At 42.5% G+C, this 23129-nt stretch overlaps 1 protein-coding gene across 1 annotated transcript in view; it reads left to right on the forward strand.

Annotated features, from left to right (window-relative positions):
* Positions 1-356: 356 nt before the first annotated feature.
* The window catches only part of LOC121398350, a 31261-nt gene continuing 8488 nt past the window's right edge, over positions 357-23129 (forward strand). The window contains exons 1-7 of the mRNA XM_041577538.1: positions 357-384; positions 1643-1726; positions 12452-12581; positions 14552-14638; positions 15427-15513; positions 16878-16955; positions 20574-20644. Coding sequence (XP_041433472.1) covers positions 364-384; positions 1643-1726; positions 12452-12581; positions 14552-14638; positions 15427-15513; positions 16878-16955; positions 20574-20644 — 558 coding nt within the window. The 5' untranslated portion in view covers positions 357-363. The remainder of the gene's footprint in view (positions 385-1642; positions 1727-12451; positions 12582-14551; positions 14639-15426; positions 15514-16877; positions 16956-20573; positions 20645-23129) is intronic.

Genomic DNA, 23129 nt, shown 5'->3' on the forward strand with positions numbered 1-23129 from the left:
CCCGCAACTGCGGGGTCTGCTTCCTCGGTAGTTACGCCACTTATGACCATATAATACACAAAAGCCATGAATATCTTGTAAATTATATCCTTATAAACGGTGAGTTCTGATGTCATCAGTTATAAACGGTGAGTTCTGATGTCATTTCAGTCACATGATTCACTAAAAATTTGTGTATTATAATAAATAAAGTACCCCCAGTTGCAAAATATGAGGATATTAGAAGTCACCTCGGAGTTCCATGACCTGCATAAAAACACTCGGCCTTCGGCCTCGTGTTTTTATATGGTCATGAAACTCCTCGGTAACTCATAATATCCTTATATTTTACAAGAGGGGGTACTTTATTCACTATATAAAAGCATGAAGTCATGGAACGCCAAGGTGATTAATAATATCCTGATATTTTATTTTATTTATTATAATACACAGGTTTCAGTGAGTCATGTGACATCACTTTCATTAGGTGGGGAATGGCATGTTTGTTTACTTGTGACTCTCTGTATAAACTGCAAAAACCTCTGGTCATAAAAAGTGTCTCAGGGAGCAAAATATTTCCCAGCATGCCGTGTAGGCCAGTCTGCATGTATGACACGGATGTGCCACAAACACAGGGCTGATCTGTCAGTCGTCTGCAGTCTTCTTCCCATCCTGGTCTGATTTACAAACAAACTGCGGTATGCAGCAAGCTTCTTGTGTATTAGTGACTTATAGTTCAGTACTGCCGCTGCACTGGCGCCCACCCCTTAGGAAAATAAACTGAATTCAACTGCTTAAAGGAGTGAATCAGTTCTGAAGAACTGGCACTTTTGTCTTGATGAATGTGGCAGTTTGATAAAACATAAGTAAGACTGTCAGGAAAATTGTCAGGTAGGTGTAAATAGCAGAGATCAACAGCTGGAATGTTACTAAACTGAATACCTGCCCCCTGTTCTTTGGCACAGAGCCCATCATGAGCCACTGCTTAGAGACAGGGCCACCAATGGGGCGAGGGTACAGGGGCCCCAGTGTCGGACACAACTCCTCCATATGGAACTGGCCAGACACCACCACCTCTGAAGCACATGAAGGGGGGAGGGGTGCCCACAAGTTCCAGCCGGAGGACCGGGGCCAACCGGGTTTTTTCCTAGTGTCCCACTGTCTCAGTCCAACCCTGAGGGCCCCTGTAGCAGGGGGGCCCCATGAGGCATAAATGTGTGATTTCCAAGTCATGAAAGAGCTGGACTTGCAGGGGAGCAGATGGGGTTTGGTTAGATTATGGGCAGGGTTTCAACATAATGGCATACATCCCAATATTTGGAAAACAGAAAGAGGGACAAAAAGAGTTACCACGCCCATTTTATGGGCACAACCCCTAAATACCACATCCATTTTACAAAATTTGCAGGTTATAAAAAGTTTGAACACATGTCTGGGGGTTTAAGGGTCAAGTTTTATGTGTTATTACAGTTTTGCTAATGAAGGTGAATTGCCGGTTAAGCTTCAAGTCAGTTTTCGTGCTTATCTTACAATTGTTACGTTTGTTTCTTTGCTTATCTCAAATTGTTACAAAAGTATCTAAGTGCACCTGTCACGTAATTCTGGACTCTCTGCCAAAAGCCCCTTATCTGATTGAGCTTTGGAAACGTTGTATCTTTTTCAGGCTGTTCAGAGCAGGAGAAACTCTGGACTACAGTTTGCGCTGTCAAAATCAGGACTGTCCCGCGAAAAAAAGTACAATTGGGAGGTATGTAATGGGACATAACTGGGTGGATTAGGGGCCCAGAGTGGGCAAGGACATTTCTTAAAAGCTGGGGTCCCATTCAGGGTCTAGAGTAGCAAAGTGAAGCCCCCTGTAGAAGGGCCCTGTGGTTCCTGATGGTGGCCCTGCATGGTCAGTCCAGACAAGTGAAAGGTTGCTGTCCCTTGTTCTCTCCAATACAACTGACACCGTTTCTAAAACCATTTTTGGAGCACAAAATAAATGTCTGTGCAGCTCTAACCTCAAGCACAGGATGTGGGGTATGTGTCACACACAGTAAAGGCACAGTAAACACACATGTTGCTACTTTCATGAAAACATAAGAAAAACATGTAGCATATAGGGCCTAATAGGGCCACATAACTGTCAGCTCACTGTAACATCAGGGTTAAATTCTTAAAGCAATATTACTCAATAAATGTGTAATTGCTCCTGTTCCAGAGGAAGCCACCCTCTGCATGTCAGTTGGCACTGAGAGGGTTAAAGCAGACGCTGCTGAACCGAGTCAGAATGAAACAGAAAGGAGCAGATTCGGGAATGTAGCTCAGCCGCACGCACATCTCATGTTGCTTATATTAGAAATAACAATGTGTCTGGCAGCGCAGCAACAAGGGAGGAGAGATTAAACCAAGGAAACATTTATACAGCAATTTTAAAGGGGAAGTAAAGGCCAAAGTTTACTTTTTTCTTAAATCAGTGGCCAAGCGAAAGGTACAGATGGTGTTATGCTTTAATTCATTTTTCTCTTTTTTATATGTAAGGTCAGTTACACTGTTAGGCTCCAGGTTACAAGAATTAACACCAGGTCCAGATTAATAAACTGCAATATAAATGACACACTGGGGTTCATTTCTAAACACTGGGCAAATTACTCCTGGGCAGTAACCCATAGCAACCAATCAGATGATTGCTTTCAGTGTTTACCCTGCAGTTGACTGGAAAAAGCTAATCTCTGATTGGTTGCTATGGCTTACTGCCCAGCTGCAACTTTGCCCAGTGTTTATAAATGAACCCCACAGTCTGTAAAAAATGGTACTGGGTTTCAAAGGCACACCAGAAGATTGCTGACTGTGAACTGCTCCTGGGTATGATGGGAGCAAAGTCCAACAGCGGGAGCTTCTGGGAGGCTACTTGATCTTGGGCTGCTGACCAGTGGTTCCAGGGCAAGAAGTTCTGTCTTAAACTTTCCAAACCTCAGATGGTGCCAGGGGATTTATTTCCAAGTATAAAAGGAATTAGTGCTGATATACTTTTTTTTTACTAGTTTTATAGTCTTTTTAATTGGCCTGTGTGGTCAGTAGCCAAGGCTTTAAATGAACTTTATGGAGGAAGAAGGACACCCTGCTGAGATGTAATGCTATTTGATGATGATCATACCAGACACATATCTGGTTAACTTTTGAAGTATCCAGAGGAAAACTGAGAAAGGATTGTAACCAAACTTCAAGGTGGATGTAGTCTTCATACATTTGAGGCCTGCTTTGTCTAGAGCAGGGGTCCCCCACCTTTTTTACTCGTGAGCCACATTTAAATCTAAAAAAGAGTTGGAGAGCAACACAAGCATGAACAAATCCATGGAGATGTCAAATAAGGGCTGTGATTGACTATTTGGTAGCCCCTATATGGACTTGCAGCCTACAGGAGACTCTGTTTGGCAGTACATCTGGTTTTTATACAACCAAAACTTGCCTCCAAGCCTGGAATTTAAAAATAAGCACCTGCTTTGAGGCCACTGGGAGCAACATCCAAGGTTGGTGAGCAGCATGTTGCTCACGAGCTACTGGTTGGGGACCACTGTTCTAGAGCAACATCTTCAGAGGTGTGTCTGAAATGACAACAACTCAACTCACAACAACTCAACAACAACGGAGGCAGCTTGCATGGCTCTGTACTTTTTCCATAAAATGTGTAATTTCTAAATAAAATATTTTCTGCTTTCATTTAAATGGCTCTTTTCAATATGCTGGCCGGCTTTTCTGAAAGCAGGTGCACCCGGACTTCCACTTGCACTAGTGGGTTCAACTTGTTTTTGGAACTTTTTAGGAGTTCCGAACAACCCCCCTGTTTTATCACATTGGTTAAAAGAATGATGTGCTGGCTTGAATAATGAAATTAACAAAAAAAAATGTAATTTAAAATTGATGCTCAAGCTCACTCTGATTTTTGCCACTGATTACAGAGTCTGGTACTGGACCTATAATACTGAAGGGATTCTGCCCTTCTGGCTGCTTAGGGTTTAAATGACTAGGTCAGTTAGAAGTTACTCTGCGTGTCATTTGCAATTTTTCCACTTCCTCCTGGAGGAACAAAGAGCTCCCCTCCATCCCAACCCAGCACCCAAAGCTCCCCCGTGCAACTTGTATTGGGTTGTGCCAATGATAAGGGATTGTGTCCAAAATTAGCTCTTATCTTTTTTTAATTTTTTTTTTGCTGAAAATATCTTATATTAAATATTACATCATGTGCTCCTTTAAATAGCTGTGTGAGCTGAGAGGTGGTTGCTTTGATTAAGTTTGAAATAATGCACTTGCACCCAAAATTCTTTGTGCGCCACATTTTGATGTGTGCATGTTTACAGGTGCTCAGCCAAGTGGGAACATTGTGTTCCCTTTAAAGGGGTTGTTCACCTTTAAATTAACTTTTAGTATGATGTAAAGTGAGTGATATTCTGAGACAAATTGCAATTGGTTTTCATGTTTTATTAGTTTGCAGTTTCAGCAATTTGGTTGCTAGGGCCCAAATTACCCTAGCAACCACACATGGATTTGAATAAGAGACCGGACTATGACTAGGAGAGGCCTGAATAGAAAGATGAGTAATAAAAAGCAGCAATAACAATACATGTTTTAGCATTTGCGTTTTAGATTGGGTCAGTGACCCCCATTTCAGGGGGACAGAGTGAGAAGAAAAAAGCAAATAATTTAAACACTGTAAAAGAAAAATAAATGAGGCTCAGCTGAAAAGTTGCTTAGAATTAGCCATTCAATAACATACTAAAAGTTAATATAAATGTGAACCACCTCTTTTACATAATAACAGGAGGTTACTGAGTAACAGAGCAGGGAGGGAAGATGCAGAGCAGAAAGTGAAACTAAACTGAGAGGAGAATAAGTCAGAGACAAGGATAGAAGTAAACAAGAAGAGGGAGATAGCAAAGCTCTAGCGCAGAAGAAGCAGAGAATATTTGGGGATTGTGGAACGGCTCATTCTCCTGCTGGGGTTCCAATAGGTGAGTATGTAACCCTCTGGAATGATCCTGGGTGAGGAATCATACCCATAGGCATCACACAGTACATTTATTAGTATCACTTCTGATAGAGCTTTGTGCTTAGATTCAGAGCTGCGTTTTCTGTAACAATGGCAGAAGGAAATGTTTTTCTCATAGATTTCACTGCTTAGCACAATAGTTATTACCAGAAATTGAGTCAGAGTCATGTTGCTTAAAGGAAAACTATACCCCCAAAATGAATACTTAAACAATTTATCATATTAAGTGACATATTAAAGAATCTTACCAAACTGGTATATATACTAAAGTAAATATTGTCCTTTTACACCTCTTACCTTGAACCACCATTTTGTGATGGTCTGTGTGCTGCCTCAGAGATCACCTGACCAGAAATACTGCAGCTCTAACTGTAACAGGAAGTGTTGACGCAAAAGGCGCAACTCTGGCTCGTAACCTAGCATGTATTGTTTGTTGGTATGTTTGTGTGCACCGTGAATCGTATGATCCCAAGGGGCGGCCCTTATTTTTTAAAATGCCAATTTTCTGTTTATGATTACCCAATGGCACATACTATTAGAAAAGGATGTAAGAGGGTGTTCGAGTGATGTATGTAAAATTGTATGTGAGTTATTTAAGTTGTATGAATCTGAAATGTTAAATGTGTATGTGATTTAATTGTGTTTGAAAATCTTCATGTAATGTTTAAATGTGGCCACTAGATGGCAGTATTGTATTACAGTTGGAATGGTTCATGTGCTAAGGAGTGATAGGCACATGCACAAGAGTTGGGGAAACACATGTTTAGCTAGTGGGTAGTTAATGCTAGAGGGAAAGTATTTAAAGGGGAGACACACCCAGGGTGTTGTGGAGAGTTGGATGTCGTGAAGTCTAGAAGTAGACAGTGCTAAGGAAATATAAGTAAAAGTACTAGGTACTTAAGCTAGCTAGTGATAGCTAAGTGAGAACGGGTAGTTGTTACCCCAACGAGGAGCATTAGAGGTTTAGAAGCAGTGGTTCAGCCACAGTGAGGGACCAAGTGCTTAGGCAGGGTCTAGCGGACAACCCAAGAAGAAGGTCAAGGAAAAGTCCTACCCGGAAAGGTCAGTGAGGCATTGAAGCGGTGTCGGCCTGGCTGAAGGAGGGAGGTGGCACACAGTAAAAGTCCTGAGTCGGGGCGAGGTGGAGGGTCGCAGGTCGTGTGACGGACTGCCTGACCGTTCGTGGATCCTGGCAAACTTGGAGGCTTCTTGTAAATCCTGAATGTGTCCCTGGTGATGTCCTGAAGTGCACTGTGTGAGTACATTGTGACCCGTGTGAATAAAAGTTATTTTTCTTCAAAGTTGGAAAATTCGTGTACTTGCCTTTTAATTCCACCGGAGGGCCCCCTACACAAAATGGCGTAGTCGGCAGGATAAGAAAGTGTATGCGCTGTTGGGACACCCCACCAAAGAGGACAACGTGATTTGGATCCAAGAAGGTGGCTGTCATCGGCAGCTGTGGTTTTGGATTTCGCGCTGTGAGCAGGGTAGTGACAGAGACCGAGCAGCAGAGGGAGCCAAATCCTAAAGTAGTGCGGTGGCTGTGACGACCCAGAGGTACTGGCAAGTGAGACGGAACCATCTTGGACGTGGGCGCTGAGCAGGAAGTGATGCGTACGTAGTATAAAGAGGCGCGGCCATCTTGGAAGCTGCAGACCGCATGGTGATTGTGCACGGAGCAGTTGTGGTGATACTGACGGAACCAAACATGGCAGCGCCACGATTCGAAAGTTCCCAGCCTATCGAGAAGGAAATGTTGGACACTGGCCGTCGTTTCATCTGGGCGGGTGTGTTTGGCCAGAAGCTTACCAGCCGAGGAGCGGTGAGATTGCTGCCGCTGTGCGGCGGGTGTGGCGCGGAAGCCCACTGGCACATCATGGATGTCTCCGGGCGTTGTCCCGCTTGCCAGCGACCATTTTTCCAGGGTCCCCTGTTCGTGCGTGGCCACGCCGATGAAGACTGGCAGCTGATGGACCGCCGTTTGCAAAGGTGGGAGGATCGCTACCCGATTACCGCCAACGAAGTCACACAAACAGTACTGGCTGATGCAGCAACCCTCGAGGACTTGGCTGAGGAGACCGAGACACTCCGGGAGGAGACCCCATTGCCTTCCTACAGTGAGGAGGAGGCAACCGCAGCACCAGCGGTAAGTGCGCCACTCCCTTTAGGCCAGGGATATCGAGTCGCACCCAGGGGGCGAGAGAGCCAAGCAGGAGCCATTAGGCCGGGTTCCCAAGTTGGGCGGGATCCAGCACAGGCGGCTGTTACACCATTGCCGCCTGGCCTTTCTTCAGAAGAATCTCCCTGGGAGGAAGACCGGGAGTTAGGCACCGTACAAGTGGGTCCCTCATCACTAGCCCCAGTGCTGGAAGTCCCAATAGCTGCTGAGCATGAAGGTGAAGCGGCCGCTGTAGTTATGGCTGCAGTTCCACCGAGAGAGGTGGTTCCTTCCCCACATTCCGTCCTAATCAATGATGTTACCAGTTTTTGGGTGCTACCTGGGGAGGCGCCGGTAAGAGAGTACCGAGCCCTTTCACGTGTACAAAAGAAAATGAATCTGGAGGTTAGTAAGAAGTGGGGGTACTATATGCCCTATGCCCCAGAACACGTGTATTTGGAGGTGTCTCTGTTACTAGAGGATTGGATTCAAGAGGACATTCTGGACTATCTAAAAATGGACAGGGATAGCCTCACCCAACATGACCGTGATGCTCGCCGAAGAGCCAAGGATTTGGTGCAAGAAAAATTGCCCATGTGGTGGCTGGGCCGCACCATTCTGCGTACTTATGTGTGCAGCATTTGCAAGAGAGCGCCTGAGCGGCATTATAGCAAGGATGTACCCAACGACAAAGGCGGTTACACCGAAAAGCCTCATCCGGCATATTATGTGTCCTTTGAAGACACCAAGTGTTGGTTTCATAAAATGATCTGAATGAGTCAGGTTAACTGTTGTGCACCAAGGTGAAAATGACTGAACTGTTTGAGTCACCTAAAGAAACCGTTTTTCTTCGAGTTCCAGTTTTATGGATGTCGCCCAGTTGGGGTGAACTGTTCAGGGAGGTTGCCCAATCGGGGTTTTACTGTTGCCATGTTTCCTTATGGGCAGCATTTGATTTTTTTCTTGTATATTTTATGTCTTCTTTTATCTTTAAAGAAACAGTTGATTATATTAATCAGTAAACACATTTTGAGTCTTATCAAAATAATAAGACTTTTTGATTATGTTATAAACAGTTTATAGCATCACATATTGTTGTCTTGTTTCTTCTTCCATCTGCATGTGTTATGAATGTTTGTGTGCACGAGGACGTGCTTGATTTAACAGGTGTCGGATGTAAGAGGGTGTTCGAGTGATGTATGTAAAATTGTATGTGAGTTATGTAAGTTGTATGAATGTGAAATGTTAAATGTGTATGTGATTTAATTGTGTTTGAAAATCTTCATGTAATGTTTAAATGTGGCCACTAGATGGCAGTATTGTATTACAGTTGGAATGGTTCATGTGCTAAGGAGTGATAGGCACATGCACAAGAGTTGGGGAAACACATGTTTAGCTAGTGGGTAGTTAATGCTAGAGGGAAAGTATTTAAAGGGGAGACACACCCAGGGTGTTGTGGAGAGTTGGATGTCGTGAAGTCTAGAAGTAGACAGTGCTAAGGAAATATAAGTAAAAGTACTAGGTACTTAAGCTAGCTAGTGATAGCTAAGTGAGAACGGGTAGTTGTTTCCCCAACGAGGAGCATTAGAGGTTTAGAAGCAGTGGTTCAGCCACAGTGAGGGACCAAGTGCTTAGGCAGGGTCTAGCGGACAACCCAAGAAGAAGGTCAAGGAAAAGTCCTACCCGGAAAGGTCAGTGAGGCATTGAAGCGGTGTCGGCCTGGCTGAAGGAGGGAGGTGGCACACAGTAAAAGTCCTGAGTCGGGGCGAGGTGGAGGGTCGCAGGTCGTGTGACGGACTGCCTGACCGACTAGGTGGTGCAAAAGACCTTGGTTGGGTTCGTGGATCCTGGCAAACTTGGAGGCTTCTTGTAAATCCTGAATGTGTCCCTGGTGATGTCCTGAAGTGCACTGTGTGAGTACATTGTGACCCGTGTGAATAAAAGTTATTTTTCTTCAAAGTTGGAAAATTCGTGTACTTGCCTTTTAATTCCACCGGAGGGCCCCCTACAAGTATATTATTATGAAAATGGTTTATTTACATGATGTAGGGTTTTACATATGAGCTGTTTATGCAATATCTTTTTATAGAGACCTACATTGTTTGAGGGGTATAGTTTTCCTTTAAATGTATTTCTCTTGTCCTTACGTTTGGCGCTGGACTAAAGCTCCCAACATCCTGTAATGTATAATCCAGGGTTAAACTGTGCTGGGAATTGTTGTGCAGTAATATGCGGGGGGCAGTAAGGAATTCTCTCCTAGACTTCTTGTGGCGACCACATTTGTTTCATCCTTATAATTAAAAAATACGCACTGCCCCCATAGGGGACCCCTAGACAGATTCGGGTTGCCTTTGCCAAAAGGAAAATAAGAGGCATATGGATCAAATGGGAGAAAAAGACGATTGCCCATATAAATTCTCAAAAATCTTTCCAACGACTGCACCACTGGGTAATGGGGAGTTTTATTTACTAGAGAATTTTATATAGAATCAATATAACTATGATTTGTACGGTACTATAAATACCATTAAATAGCTTAGAATTGTTTATAATTAATCACTTGACAAACAGCCTAACATTGTGGGGATTATTTATTAAAGTCCGAATGCCAAAAACTCAAATAATTCAGAAAAATTTGGATTTTAAAGGGGACCCGTCACCCAAAACAATTATTCCAAATTCTATTTTATCATGTTAGTCAAGCAAAATGAACTTTAATTACACTGTATAAATTATTTGAATCTTGTTTCCTTCAGTCTGGAAGACTAAATCTGAGTCTATTGTAGATACTTTTACATATAGGTGCACTTAGTCTTTTGGATCATTGCAATGAGAAGATACATTAGTGGGGGGAAATGTAAGAGCAATGGAATCTGTTGCCTGCGCCATATAATCAGCAATGCTGTATTCTTAGTCTATAAAATATTTCCCAGCATGCATTTCTCTTTGGCTTTCCCCTGATTACTTTGGTTCTCTCCTTCAGTTCAAACAGGCAGGCTGAATGGCTACTAATGAAGTTGGCCCTAGTAATTTTGTGTGATGGGAATTTAATATGGACCTTACACTGTGAGCTCCTCCAGAATTAACAAGTTGTGCTGCAAAGCATGTCAGCTCTGTGTAACTAATGGATAACAATACCAAACACTTTACCCAGCATTCCTAAATTGGTGTCTCATGGCCTATTACAAGGGTTTTGCCATCACGGGCGTCATCTTCCATCACTTTGGTATCTCTGTGTCCCTTTCCTTTCCTTCAACAATTTCCGTCACTTTCGGAGCTATCACAAAGCTGAAGACTGCTCCAACTGCGCATGCAACGAAGACCGAAGATGGCGCCCATGAGCTCTGACTGCAACGAGGGGTGATTAAAGGAATAGGGACATTTACAGGTGTTAACATATGAGCAGGGGGAGCAGGGAGGGGGACTATGTAGGGTAGGGGTTTTTATTAGTTTGGGGGTTTGAATTCTCCTTTAAGTGCACTGTGTACTCTGCCTCTGCATGTAAGTAATCAAAGTATATCTGCTCTGCAATAGTCCATTCCCAGAGACCATTATTACATACCCCAAGGTCCCTTCCCAGCGACTATTATCCACTGTTACTATAGGCACCATCTCTCCCTACTATACCTGCTATCCCACAGTCACACTCCCTTCCCAGAGACTATTATCCCACTGTTACTATAGACACCATCTCTCCCTACTATACCTGCTATCCCACAGTCACACTCCCTTCCCAGAAACTATTATCCACTGTTACTATAGGCACCATCTCTCCCTACTATACCTGCTATCCCATAGTCACACTCCCTTCCCAGAAACTATTATCCACTGTTACTATAGGCACCATCTCTCCCTACTATACCTGCTATCCCACAGTCACACTCCCTTCCCAGAGACTATTATCCACTGTTACTATAGACACCATCTCTCCCTACTATACCTGCTATCCCACAGTCACACTCCCTTCCCAGAGACTATTATCCACTGTTACTATAGACACCATCTCTCCCTACTATACCTGCTATCCCACAGTCACACTCCCTTCCCAGAGACTATTATCTCACTGTTACTATAGGCACCATCTCTCCCTACTATACCTGCTATCCCACAGTCACACTCCCTTCCCAGAGACTATTATCCACTGTTACTATAGACACCATCTCTCCCTACTATACCTGCTATCCCACAGTCACACTCCCTTCCCAGAGACTATTATCTCACTGTTACTATAGGCACCATCTCTCCCTACTATACCTGCTATCCCACAGTCACACTCCCTTCCCAGAGACTATTATCCACTGTTACTATAGGCACCATCTCTCCCTACTATACCTGCTATCCCACAGTCACATTCCCTTCCCAGAGACTATTATCCACTGTTACTATAGGCACCATCTCTCCCTACTATACCTGCTATCCCACAATCACTCTCCCTTCCCAGAGACTATTATCCACTGTTACTATAGACACCATCTCTCCCTACTATACCTGCTATCCCACAGTCACACTCCCTTCCCAGAGACTATTATCCACTGTTACTATAGGCACCATCTCTCCCTACTATACCTGCTATCCCACAGTCACACTCCCTTCCCAGAGACTATTATCCACTGTTACTATAGACACCATCTCTCCCTACTATACCTGCTATCCCACAGTCACACTCCCTTCCCAGAGACTATTATCCACTGTTACTATAGACACCATCTCTCCCTACTATACCTGCTATCCCATAGTCACACTCCCTTCCCAGAGACTATTATCCACTGTTACTATAGGCACCATCTCTCCCTACTATACCTGCTATCCCACAGTCACACTCCCTTCCCAGAGACTATTATCCACTGTTACTATAGGCACCATCTCTCCCTACTATACCTGCTATCCCACAGTCACACTCCCTTCCCAGAGACTATTATCCCACTGTTACTATAGACACCATCTCTCCCTACTATACCTGCTATCCCACAGTCACACTCCCTTCCCAGAGACTATTATCCACTGTTACTATAGGCACCATCTCTCCCTACTATACCTGCTATCCCACAGTCACACTCCCTTCCCAGAGACTATTATCCACTGTTACTATAGGCACCATCTCTCCCTACTATACCTGCTATCCCACAGTCACACTCCCTTCCCAGAGACTATTATCCACTGTTACTATAGGCACCATCTCTCCCTACTATACCTGCTATCCCACAGTCACACTCCCTTCCCAGAGACTATTATCCACTGTTACTACAGGCACCATCTCATTCTGCTGTACCTTCTTCTATATACAGAAAAGAACACATTCAAGGTTGCAGCTCATTATTTGTCGGGAAAGTGTATTTGAACTGAATACTAAGAGACAGCTGCAGGTACTTATCAGAATGGAGCCATCCCAAGGAGAGTACCCGCCATCAGCTATTGGTAAGCGTATGAGAAAATTTTAGGGAGTATTTTGACAGTGTCAAACTTGAAACCATAAATAATATACTGTATTTATTATATTATTAAATAACATTATAATTTGGAAGCCAATGAGGTGTTTTAACTTTAAGGAAGGAAGCAATTCTTTTATATAAATCCTTGGCACTTACTGTATATTTGCTCAAAATGTTTCTATGGTAACTTGCAAAACTTGCATTATTTGCTAAACAAAACTTGGAAAAAGCCTCCATGTAGTGCTTTCCCCACCCTCCCAAATTTCAGCAAAATTGCACCTCATAACCTGCAAGTTGGGAAAGTTGCACCAAAAATCAGAGAGATGGGTACTTTCACAATCCAACTACCTCTACTTGCCAGGAATTCCTGAGATATTCTCTGAACTGTGAAACTATTTTTTTTTTCCTGTGGCCTGCCTGCTGTATTATCTGACTGGATTGTGGAAGCAATAAATAAAAAGTTAAAAAAAAAAAAGTGATTTGCCAATCAGAAGCTAATCTGGTGCATCATGGGCCAAGTTGTGCACAATGTTCAGCAGTGGCTGTATCTTAACCCGTTCCAGCAATTTTGCTGAAAATAAGGAAAAAATGCTGCATTGTACCTGGAAAAAACGGCGATTTCTTAAAATACTGCACTTCTTTCACTATTCAATATTGTATTTTTGGTTTTACATTCCCTTTAATGTCGTCCTTGTTCTGATATGGGTAGCCTGGGGCAAGTAGTTGATGAAAACCTTTGCTGTACTCTGCGGTACTCCATTATTGGTTCTTTCGAGTCAGCTCATTATTTATTGTGCCTGTTATGTTAAGGTGACCATACAAGGGCAGATCCGCTTCTTCGTAGAAGTCGCTAAATGAGTGAATCTTGCCCCGATATGCCCGTCTTCAGTGGGAAAAGTTGGGCTGATCCAATCGTGGTCTCTAGGGCCCAATGATTGGCTCACAATGCCAGGAATGCAGTCAGTCAGAGAGGACCGCATTAACAAACTGATGTGGTCCTTGATCCGACAGAATTTTTAAACCTGCCTGATCAATAGCTGCCTCCTTTTCCACCAGATATTGGTCGAGGAAGCACGCAGGGGCATATTTATCAAAGAGTGAAGTTAGAGATCAATCTCCACGCACCATTCATATTTTTTAAAGAGTATTTATCAATGGATCAAAATTCCCATAGAAATTAACGTAAAGTGGCGAGATTTCATACTATTGGATTGTGGTCATCTCTAATTTCAATCTTTGCTAAATATTAGGGATGCACCGAATCCACTATTTTGGATTCAGCCGAACCCCCAAATCCTTTGCGAAAGATTTGGCTGAATACTGATCCAAATCCTTATTTGCGTATGCAAATTAAGGGTGGAAAGGGAAAAACATTTTTTACTTCCTTGTTTTGTGACAAAAAGTCACGAGATCTCCCTTCCCTAATTTGCATTTGCAAATCTGGATTCGGTTCGGCCTGGCAGAAGGATTCGGCCAAATCCTGCTGAAAAAGGCTGAATCCTGGATTCGGTGCATCCCTACTAAATATACCCTTAGTCTTTTGGCAGTTTTTATCGGCCCAACTTTAGCAGGGGTCCATTATGCAGGAGGATTGTCTGAGCACTAGGAATCGAATAATCTACCTCACAAGGACCAAACATGGAGGGGCTTCAGTTTCTCTGTTTAGCTCAATAAATAACAAAAACATAAGATTTTTTATATTTTATTTCATTAACTTTAATATTAATATTTAGTAAAGTGTAGACTTTGTCCATTTTCATGTTTAACTAATGTTCATGGAGTAACGATAAAAGACGTACTTGCTCTAGGCCTAGCAATCAACAGCAGCCAATCAGCAGCTAGCACTTCCTGGCTACCTGTTTATTAACAAACATCTGATTGGTTGCTAGTCATAGATAGAGAAACTCCATAAACCATACATGCATTTACCTTGTAAATTAATTTTTGTTGCTACAGAAAATGAAGAACCATGTGACACTTCAATAACCACAACCCCCGACTGTGGTATAGATGGTGAACCCTATGAAATAGTCCACAAACTAGGTAGGATTCTCTCTCAGGTAATTAGTGTTGCAATGCATGCCAGATACAGAGATCACAATTGATGGGTGCATTATTTTTATACTGCATAGATTACTTAATCAGACAGATTCAGCCGAACCCCCAAATCCTTTGCGAAAGATTTGGCTGAATACTGATCCAAATCCTTATTTGCGTGTGCAAATTAAGGGTGGAAAGGGAAAAACATTTTTTACTTCCTTGTTTTGTGACAAAAAGTCACGAGATCTCCCTTCCCTTCCCTAATTTGCATTTGCAAATCTGGATTCGGTTCGGCCTGGCAGAAGGATTCGGCCAAATCCTGCTGAAAAAGGCTGAATCCTGGATTCGGTGCATCCCTACTAAATATACCCCTAGTCTTTTGGCAGTTTTTATCGGCCCAACTTTAGCAGGGGTCCATTATGCAGGAGGATTGTCTGAGCACTAGGAATCGAATAATCTACCTCACAAGGACCAAACATGGAGGCGCTTCAGTTTCTCTGTTTAGCTCAATAAATAACAAAACATAAGATTTTTTTTTTATTTCATTAACTTTAATATTAATATTTAGTAAAGTGTAGACTTTGTCCATTTTCATGTTAAACTAATGTTCATGGAGTAACGATAAAAGACATACTTGCTCTAGGCCTAGCAATCAACAGCAGCCAATCAGCAGCTAGCACTTCCTGGCTACCTGTTTATTAACAAACATCTGATTGGTTGCTAGTCATAGATAGAGAAACTCCATAAACCATACATGCATTTACCTTGTAAATTAATTTTTGTTGCTACAGAAAATGAAGAACCATGTGACACTTCAATAACCACAACCCCCGAGTGTGGTATAGATGGTGAACCCTATGAAATAGTCCACAATCCAGGTAGGATTCTCTCTCAGGTAATTAGTGTTGCACTGCATGCCAGATACAGAGATCACAATTGATGGGTGCATTATTTTTATACTGCATAGATTACTTAATCAGACAGAAACAACATAGTGATGCTCCAATAGAGAAACACTGTGGTGCCACCCCCCCCCCACAAACAATTTAATGTAGGGAGCAGTCTTAAAGGATATGAAAACCTTAAAAATAAGTGAATGTAACATTAATGGGGGGGCTATTCTAAGCACTTTTGCAATGCATTTTCATTATTTATTCGTTTTTACTTCCAAGATATTAAAGGATACATGTACTGTTAATAGGAATGAATTTTGTTACAACAGCGCCACCTGCTGGTCATTTTCCCACCAGTCTGACCACCAAGTAGTCAAGGAAAGAGGCTGCTCTGATGTTCTTCTGCTTAGGAAAGATTTTAGAAAAGTTTCTAATTTCCAACTACATCTTTAATTCTCCTAAAACACTTAGCAGTCGATATCCAGTGTCAAATTTATGCTTAATGCACCGGAACACAATTTTCCTTTTCAATGCTACAAACTGATAACACAACTGTCAGCTTCATTTAGGGTCCACAATGAGTGTAATTTGCCTTCCTGCCGGCTAAAATGTAAATCGCCGGCGGGGTGGCACTCAGAGCGATTCGTTTTCCAAAGTCGCCCAAAGTTTCCTCGTGAGGCAGCTTGAGGCGACTTTGGAAAACCAATCGCTCCGAGTGCCATCTCGTCTGCGATTTACATTTTAGCTGGCGGGAGGCAGGTTGGGGAGATTAGTCACCCTATGGGATCCGTTATCTGGAAACCCATTATCTAGAAAGCTCTTGATTAAAGAAAGGCCGTCCCTTAAAGACTCCATTTTATCCAAACAATCAAAATTTTTAAAAACAATTTCCTTTTTCTCTTGTACTTGATCCCAACTAAGATATAATTAATCCTTATTGGAGGCAAAACCAGCTTATTGGGTTCATTTAATGTTTAAGTGTATTAAGAGCCAAATTAGAGAAAGATCCAATATCTGGAAAGCCCCAGGTCCCGAGCATTCTGAATAACAGGTCCCATACCTGTATATCCAGTAGGCTTGCTATTTTACAGCTCCTTTAATGCTGTTTTACATCTATCTCTGTACATTCCTGGAATTCTGTGGGTGGGAATGGAAACCTGCATTGTTAATAACAAACAGCAAATTGTGAGTTTCCACACTTTGCATTTTGCCCACTGTAATCAAATGACTTCCTCTGTACGGATGACCTGTTGAGTGTTACCTTTACCTCATTGGAGTATCTACATATGTTGATATTGTAGGGAAAATAATTTAAAAAGTATTATTTCTCACTCTTTTTTCTTACAAAGGAGAAAGTGAAAATGTACAAAGTGAAGCCTTGGCTCTGCGTCATTATCCAGGCTATAGTAAAGCATCTACTATAAAAGGTAAGATGACACTTATTTTTCATAGTTCAGCAACCCTTTTTAACCGCCATTTTGTCAAACATGTAACATCATTACTGACAGAACATTTTTTTTCCCTTTGAGACCAATGCTGGAAGCCTCTACACCAGTTTCATGAGATCACAATCCTCTGGAAGGGGTTAATAACAACACAGTTAAAATGAAATGTCCCTTCCCCAGAGCTCTTATTCCCCAGGTAGCGCTACCATTTCCCAAAAGTACCTCTCCCTTTGGAATTTAGCAGCAGCTCCCACGTAGCAGGTAAAAACACAAGACTTGTCTTCACTTTGGGGCCCCACACTTGTATCCGTGCCAGTATCCTCCCTTGAGTGGCTCACTCACCGGGATGCTCTCAGAGGCAATCACACTGGAGATTATAGGCAGCTCTGCAGCAGGATAAATCTCACCAGTGGCACCTTTCTCCTCCTGAGTTTCTAGCAGGTTGGCAGGGGACAGCCTGGGCTCAATCTGTACCTCCACAGATTAAACAGCTTCTCTGTACTTGACAGTCTTACAGCTACTCATGCTGGCTCTGTTCAGCTCTCTGGGAGACCCTGTACATTTGGCTCCAAAGTCACGCTTGAGCTTAAAACTGGGGCCAGCATTACACTGCCAGCTGTGACAAAACAAACCTGATGCCCCTAACTGAACCTACCCTGCTGCTGATGATCCTGATACAAAGGTGTGATGTTGGTTGTCCTCTTCTCACCACTAGCAAAGACTCGTACATCCTTTACCCACTATCCATATACTCAATTGCCACTATCCATATTCCCTGTTCTCCCCTTCTCCTCTGCTTCCACCTCCATTTCCCTCCCAACCACTTAACTAAGTGGTTGGGAGGGAAATGGAGGGAGCAGTCTTAAAGGATATGAAAACCTTAAAAATAAGTGAATGTAAAATTAATGAGGGGGCTATTCTAAGCACTTTTGCAATGCATTTTCATTATTTATTAGTTTTTACTTCCAAGATATTAAAGGATACATGTACTGTTAATATGAATGAATTTTGTTACAACAGCGCCACCTGCTGGTCAGTTTCCCACCAGTCTGACCACCAAGTAGTCAAGAAAGTTGTCAGGAGAAAGAAAGAGGCTGCTCTGTTCTTCTGCTTAGGAAAGATTTTAGAAAAGTTTCTAATTTCCAACTACATCTTTAATTCTCCTAAAACACTTAGCAGTCGATATCCGGTGTCAAATTTATGCTTAATGCACTGGAACACAATTTTCCTTTTCAATCCTACAAACTGATAACACAACTGTCAGCTTCATTTAGGGTCCACAATGAGTGTAATTTGCCTTCCTGCCGGCTAAAATGTAAATCGCCGGCGGGGTGGCACTCAGAGCGATTCGTTTTCCAAAGTCGCCCAAAGTTTCCTCGTGAGGCAGCTTGAGGCGACTTTGGAAAACCAATCGCTCCGAGTGCCATCTCGTCTGCGATTTACATTTTAGCTGGCGGGAGGCAGGTTGGGGAGATTAGTCACCCTATGGGATCCGTTATCTGGAAACCCATTATCTAGAAAGCTCTTGATTAAAGAAAGGCCGTCCCTTAAAGACTCCATTTTATCCAAACAATCAAAATTTTTAAAAACAATTTCCTTTTTCTCTTGTACTTGATCCCAACTAAGATATAATTAATCCTTATTGGAGGCAAAACCAGCTTATTGGGTTCATTTAATGTTTAAGTGTATTAAGAGCCAAATTAGAGAAAGATCCAATATCTGGAAAGCCCCAGGTCCCGAGCATTCTGAATAACAGGTCCCATACCTGTATATCCAGTAAGCTTGCTATTTTACAGCTCCTTTAATGCTGTTTTACATCTATCTCTGTACATTCCTGGAATTCTGTGGGTGGGAATGGAAACCTGCATTGTTAATAACAAACAGCAAATTGTGAGTTTCCACACTTTGCATTTTGCCCACTGTAATCAAATGACTTCCTCTGTACGGATGACCTGTTGAGTGTTACCTTTACTTCATTGGAGTATCTACATATGTTGATATTGTAGGGAAAATAATTTAAAAAGTATTATTTCTCACTCTTTTTTCTTACAAAGGAGAAAGTGAAAATGTACAAAGTAAAGCCCTGGCTCTGCTTCATTATCCAGGCTATAGTATAGCATCTACTATAAAAGATAAGATGACACTTATTTTTCATAGTTAAGCAACCCTTCTTAACCGCCATTTTGTCAAACATGTAACATCATTACTGACAGAACATTTTTTTTCCCTTTGAGACCAATGCTGGCAGCCTCTACACCAGTTTCATGAGATCACAATCCTCTGGAAGGGGTTAATAACAACACAGTTAAAATGAAATGTCCCTTCCCCAGAGCTCTTATTCCCCAGGTAGCGCTACCATTTCCCAAAAGTACCTCTCCCTTTGGAATTTAGCAGCAGCTCCCACGTAGCAGGTAAAAACACAAGACTTGTCTTCACTTTGGGGCCCCACACTTGTATCCGTGCCAGTATCCTCCCTTGAGTGGCTCACTCACCGGGATGCTCTCAGAGGCAATCACACTGGAGATTATAGGCAGCTCTGCAGCAGGATAAATCTCACCAGTGGCACCTTTCTCCTCCTGAGTTTCTAGCAGGTTGGCAGGGGACAGCCTGGGCTCAATCTGTACCTCCACAGATTAAACAGCTTCTCTGTACTTGACAGTCTTACAGCTACTCATGCTGGCTCTGTTCAGCTCTCTGGGAGACCCTGTACATTTGGCTCCAAAGTCACGCTTGAGCTTAAAACTGGGGCCAGCATTACACTGCCAGCTGTGACAAAACAAACCTGATGCCCCTAACTGAACCTACCCTGCTGCTGATGATCCTGATACAAAGGTGTGATGTTGGTTGTCCTCTTCTCACCACCAGCAAAGACTCGTACATCCTTTACCCACTATCCATATACTCTATTGCCACTATCCATATTCCCTGTTCTCCCCTTCTCCTCTGCTTCCACCTCCATTTCCCTCTCCCAGGCCCCACTCACTCCATTTACTTTAGAATTGACTTTTGATTTACTTAAGAATGCAATAAAATGTTATTGTATGTGTTCAGGTTTCAGAAGGTTCAAGCAAAAACACGCAATAATTTCTCCAGCACAAAAATTCTAATTTTCAATAACTATTACCTTAAAGGAGAAGGAAATCTTCTTCCACTTGGGGGTGCCAAATGTTAGGCACCCCCAAGTGATTGTCTTTACTTACCTTTACTTAAGTCCGGACAAGTGCTCCTATCAGCAGAAAACTGCACCGGCCCAGGGTTATACCAGTGAGCATCACAGAGTGATCTTCTTCCGGCTTCTTCTTTCTTCAAATTTCAATAGCCAGTTTTCAAGTTAAAGTTTGGCTTTTAGTTCTACTGTGTATGCGCAGCCGAAATAAGAAGCTGGAAGAAGATCGCTCAGTGGTGCTCACTGGAATAACCCCGGGCCAGTGCAGTTTTCTGCTGATAGGAGCACCGGCCCCTGGTTTCAGTTAAGTCAATACATTTGGCATCCCCAAGTGGAAGACGAGTTTCCTTCTCCTTTACATAGATTAGTATTACGACCTGAAAATGTTTTAATTGTGTAAAATCAGTTAAGTGCTTTTACTTTTACTGTTACAGAAAAACTAATTTCTTTTGAGGAGTGGATCGAATGGATATTCTTAACTCTGTCTAACTATACTACATCTTGGGTAAGAATTTTACATACTTTAGTAGTGTCTGCTTTGGATCTAACGGCATAATGTTATCTTTTAGTGTGTCTCTGATACTGGGCAGTATAAAGGACATCTAAAGGTGCATAAATGAGTAGAAATTATATTTTTTGTGCAATCAGTGTAACAACAAGAACCTTCTCAAAACAAACACCAACCAGCCAATAGCCAAGTCCTGAGTCATGAAGATAAAATGCTAAATCTCTTTATTCTCATGGAATCCTTTTTCCTGCTGGCGGCCTCACCAGGAAGGCAAAACTGGGCTCATTTATAAATACTTGTCAATATTTGTACCTGGACAGTAACTCATGACAAAAAATCAGTGATTGGCTTTTCTTCAACAACTTCAAGTGGAACAGTGAAAGCAAACATCTGATTGGTTGCCATGGGTAACTGCCCGGGTGCTAACTGGCCCAGTGGACGCATTGCATGCGCAATGCCAATGACAAGGAAATGGCTGACCAAGATAAAAAAACCTAAAACATAAATCTATTGGTAGACAAAGTTCGATGCATGATCTTCTCAATCAGAGTGCTGATGTACATCTGCTTCTAGAAGCTCTGGACTAAGTTACATAATGTCTAGCCTAATAATGTATCAGAGTTAAACTACCCTTTAATTTATGAATACTTGGGTAACTGATACATGGTGATGGAGGACCCTCACTGAATGGTGACTACTCATGTTGTACAGTTAGGTAGATTTAATTAATAATGTTCATGGTGGTAAGTTCCAGTTCACCTATTAGAGTACCTGCTAGTAGTCTGGGGCCCCCTCCAGTGAAAGCCTCAGAGACAAATATTAGCCTGAGTCCCTATGTTAGAGCTCAGTGCTGCTCTTCCTAGCAGTTATGTCTAGCTTGCACTCCTTGTTGGATCTGCTCTATTTTGGGGTGCCAGTCTAATGACTTGAAACAGCCTGATCTTTAAATAAGTGGTATTTATTTACAAATGAATTAAAAGATATACAATAAAAAGGGAACTAACTAAGATGGAGGAAGGAAGAAAGGGCTAGGGAAAGGTGCAATGGAGGGGAGTGGAAAGTGCCTAACTAACAACGTTTGTATACTGCTCTTTATATACACATAAGGAAGACCATTCAATCAAGCATACTACCCTTCTCCCAGGATAGCCACACCCAAAAGACAGTCCCAGCCAGTCAGGTCAATCTTAGCTGTTTTTGGAGATGATTCATCTCTGCTTAGGTAGAGAAGGGAGTGAAATCAAGTTAGGAGGCACTGTGGATGAAATCCCAACATCCAATGCCCCTTTGTTGATCCAACAGAGTCTCCATTACTTGGGAACTCTTGCTATCCCTGCTCACACCACACATATCTTTGATATGGACATTACAGTAGCTGCGAGGATTGTTTTATGGCAGGGTGGCTGTTGCCCAGGTTTGCACCTTCACAGTTGCCATTGATGGAAAGGCAGATATCTGTTAACCCATTGTGTGTATGAGGCTTAAGGTGGCCATACATGGGCAGATTAAAGCTGCCGATATCGATCCTTTAGACCGATTCGGTAGCTTATCTGCTCCCGACGGGTCCTCCCGATCGATATCAGGGCAAAAATTGGGCAAGCTTCCGCTGGTTGATGCCTTCCTTCGACCCATCGGCGCCCATTCTCAGCATTGTAATCCGATCATTAGGCCCCAGGGTCGTACGTTTGGATTCATCCGGTATCGCCCAGTCGTTAGTGGGCATATTGGGTTATGATCCGATCATTGGGCGACCTCACCAAACAAGCAGATCTAATATTGTATGGCCACCTTAACTGTGAAATATCCAAAATTCTGTATTACACTTCTAGAGCATACTTGTACAGTTGGCAGACTGTTCTCCAATTTACACTAATGGCTCATTTCAGTTAGGGCATTCGTCTTTGTTGGGAACTTATGTACCAGATTCCCCAGCAGCATCCACTCTGGTTATTAGGTGGAAGCCATAGGAGATGGGAACCTATTTTATTAACCATAGAACTGGAAATGGTTGTAACCTCCTTGGGCCAATTGAGGAAACATCTTCCCAAGTGCATAGGTAACTGTTAATGGGACTTCCTTAACTAGTAGAGGATTTAAATATACTTGTCCCAACAATTCCTTGCAAATTACATTGGTTAAATGTTAGAAGAGCTGTTAAAATATGTAATCAGTTGTATACTTATTCTATATAAAGACAAATAAACTCAGCATAAACTGGTGTGCCATAATAGAGCATAGTCTTGCTGCCCGTAGCTACATTCTGCCATGACTATATCTAGTTTGTACTGATGCACAGACATGTCTGTCATAATGTGTAACAGGATCCGCTCTGGCAGGGTATAAAGATACTTTCAAATATAATAAAAGTTTGAGAACAACAATGTTGAAGACGGATGAATAGCCAGATACCACATAGGAATGGTTATGTGAGATACCAGGCCAAGCAGGGTGAGATATTCTTATCTACAATATTAACACCTTT

Source organism: Xenopus laevis, chromosome 9_10L, assembly GCF_017654675.1.
Source record: "Xenopus laevis strain J_2021 chromosome 9_10L, Xenopus_laevis_v10.1, whole genome shotgun sequence".
In the NCBI taxonomy this organism is placed as follows: Eukaryota; Metazoa; Chordata; class Amphibia; order Anura; family Pipidae; genus Xenopus; species Xenopus laevis.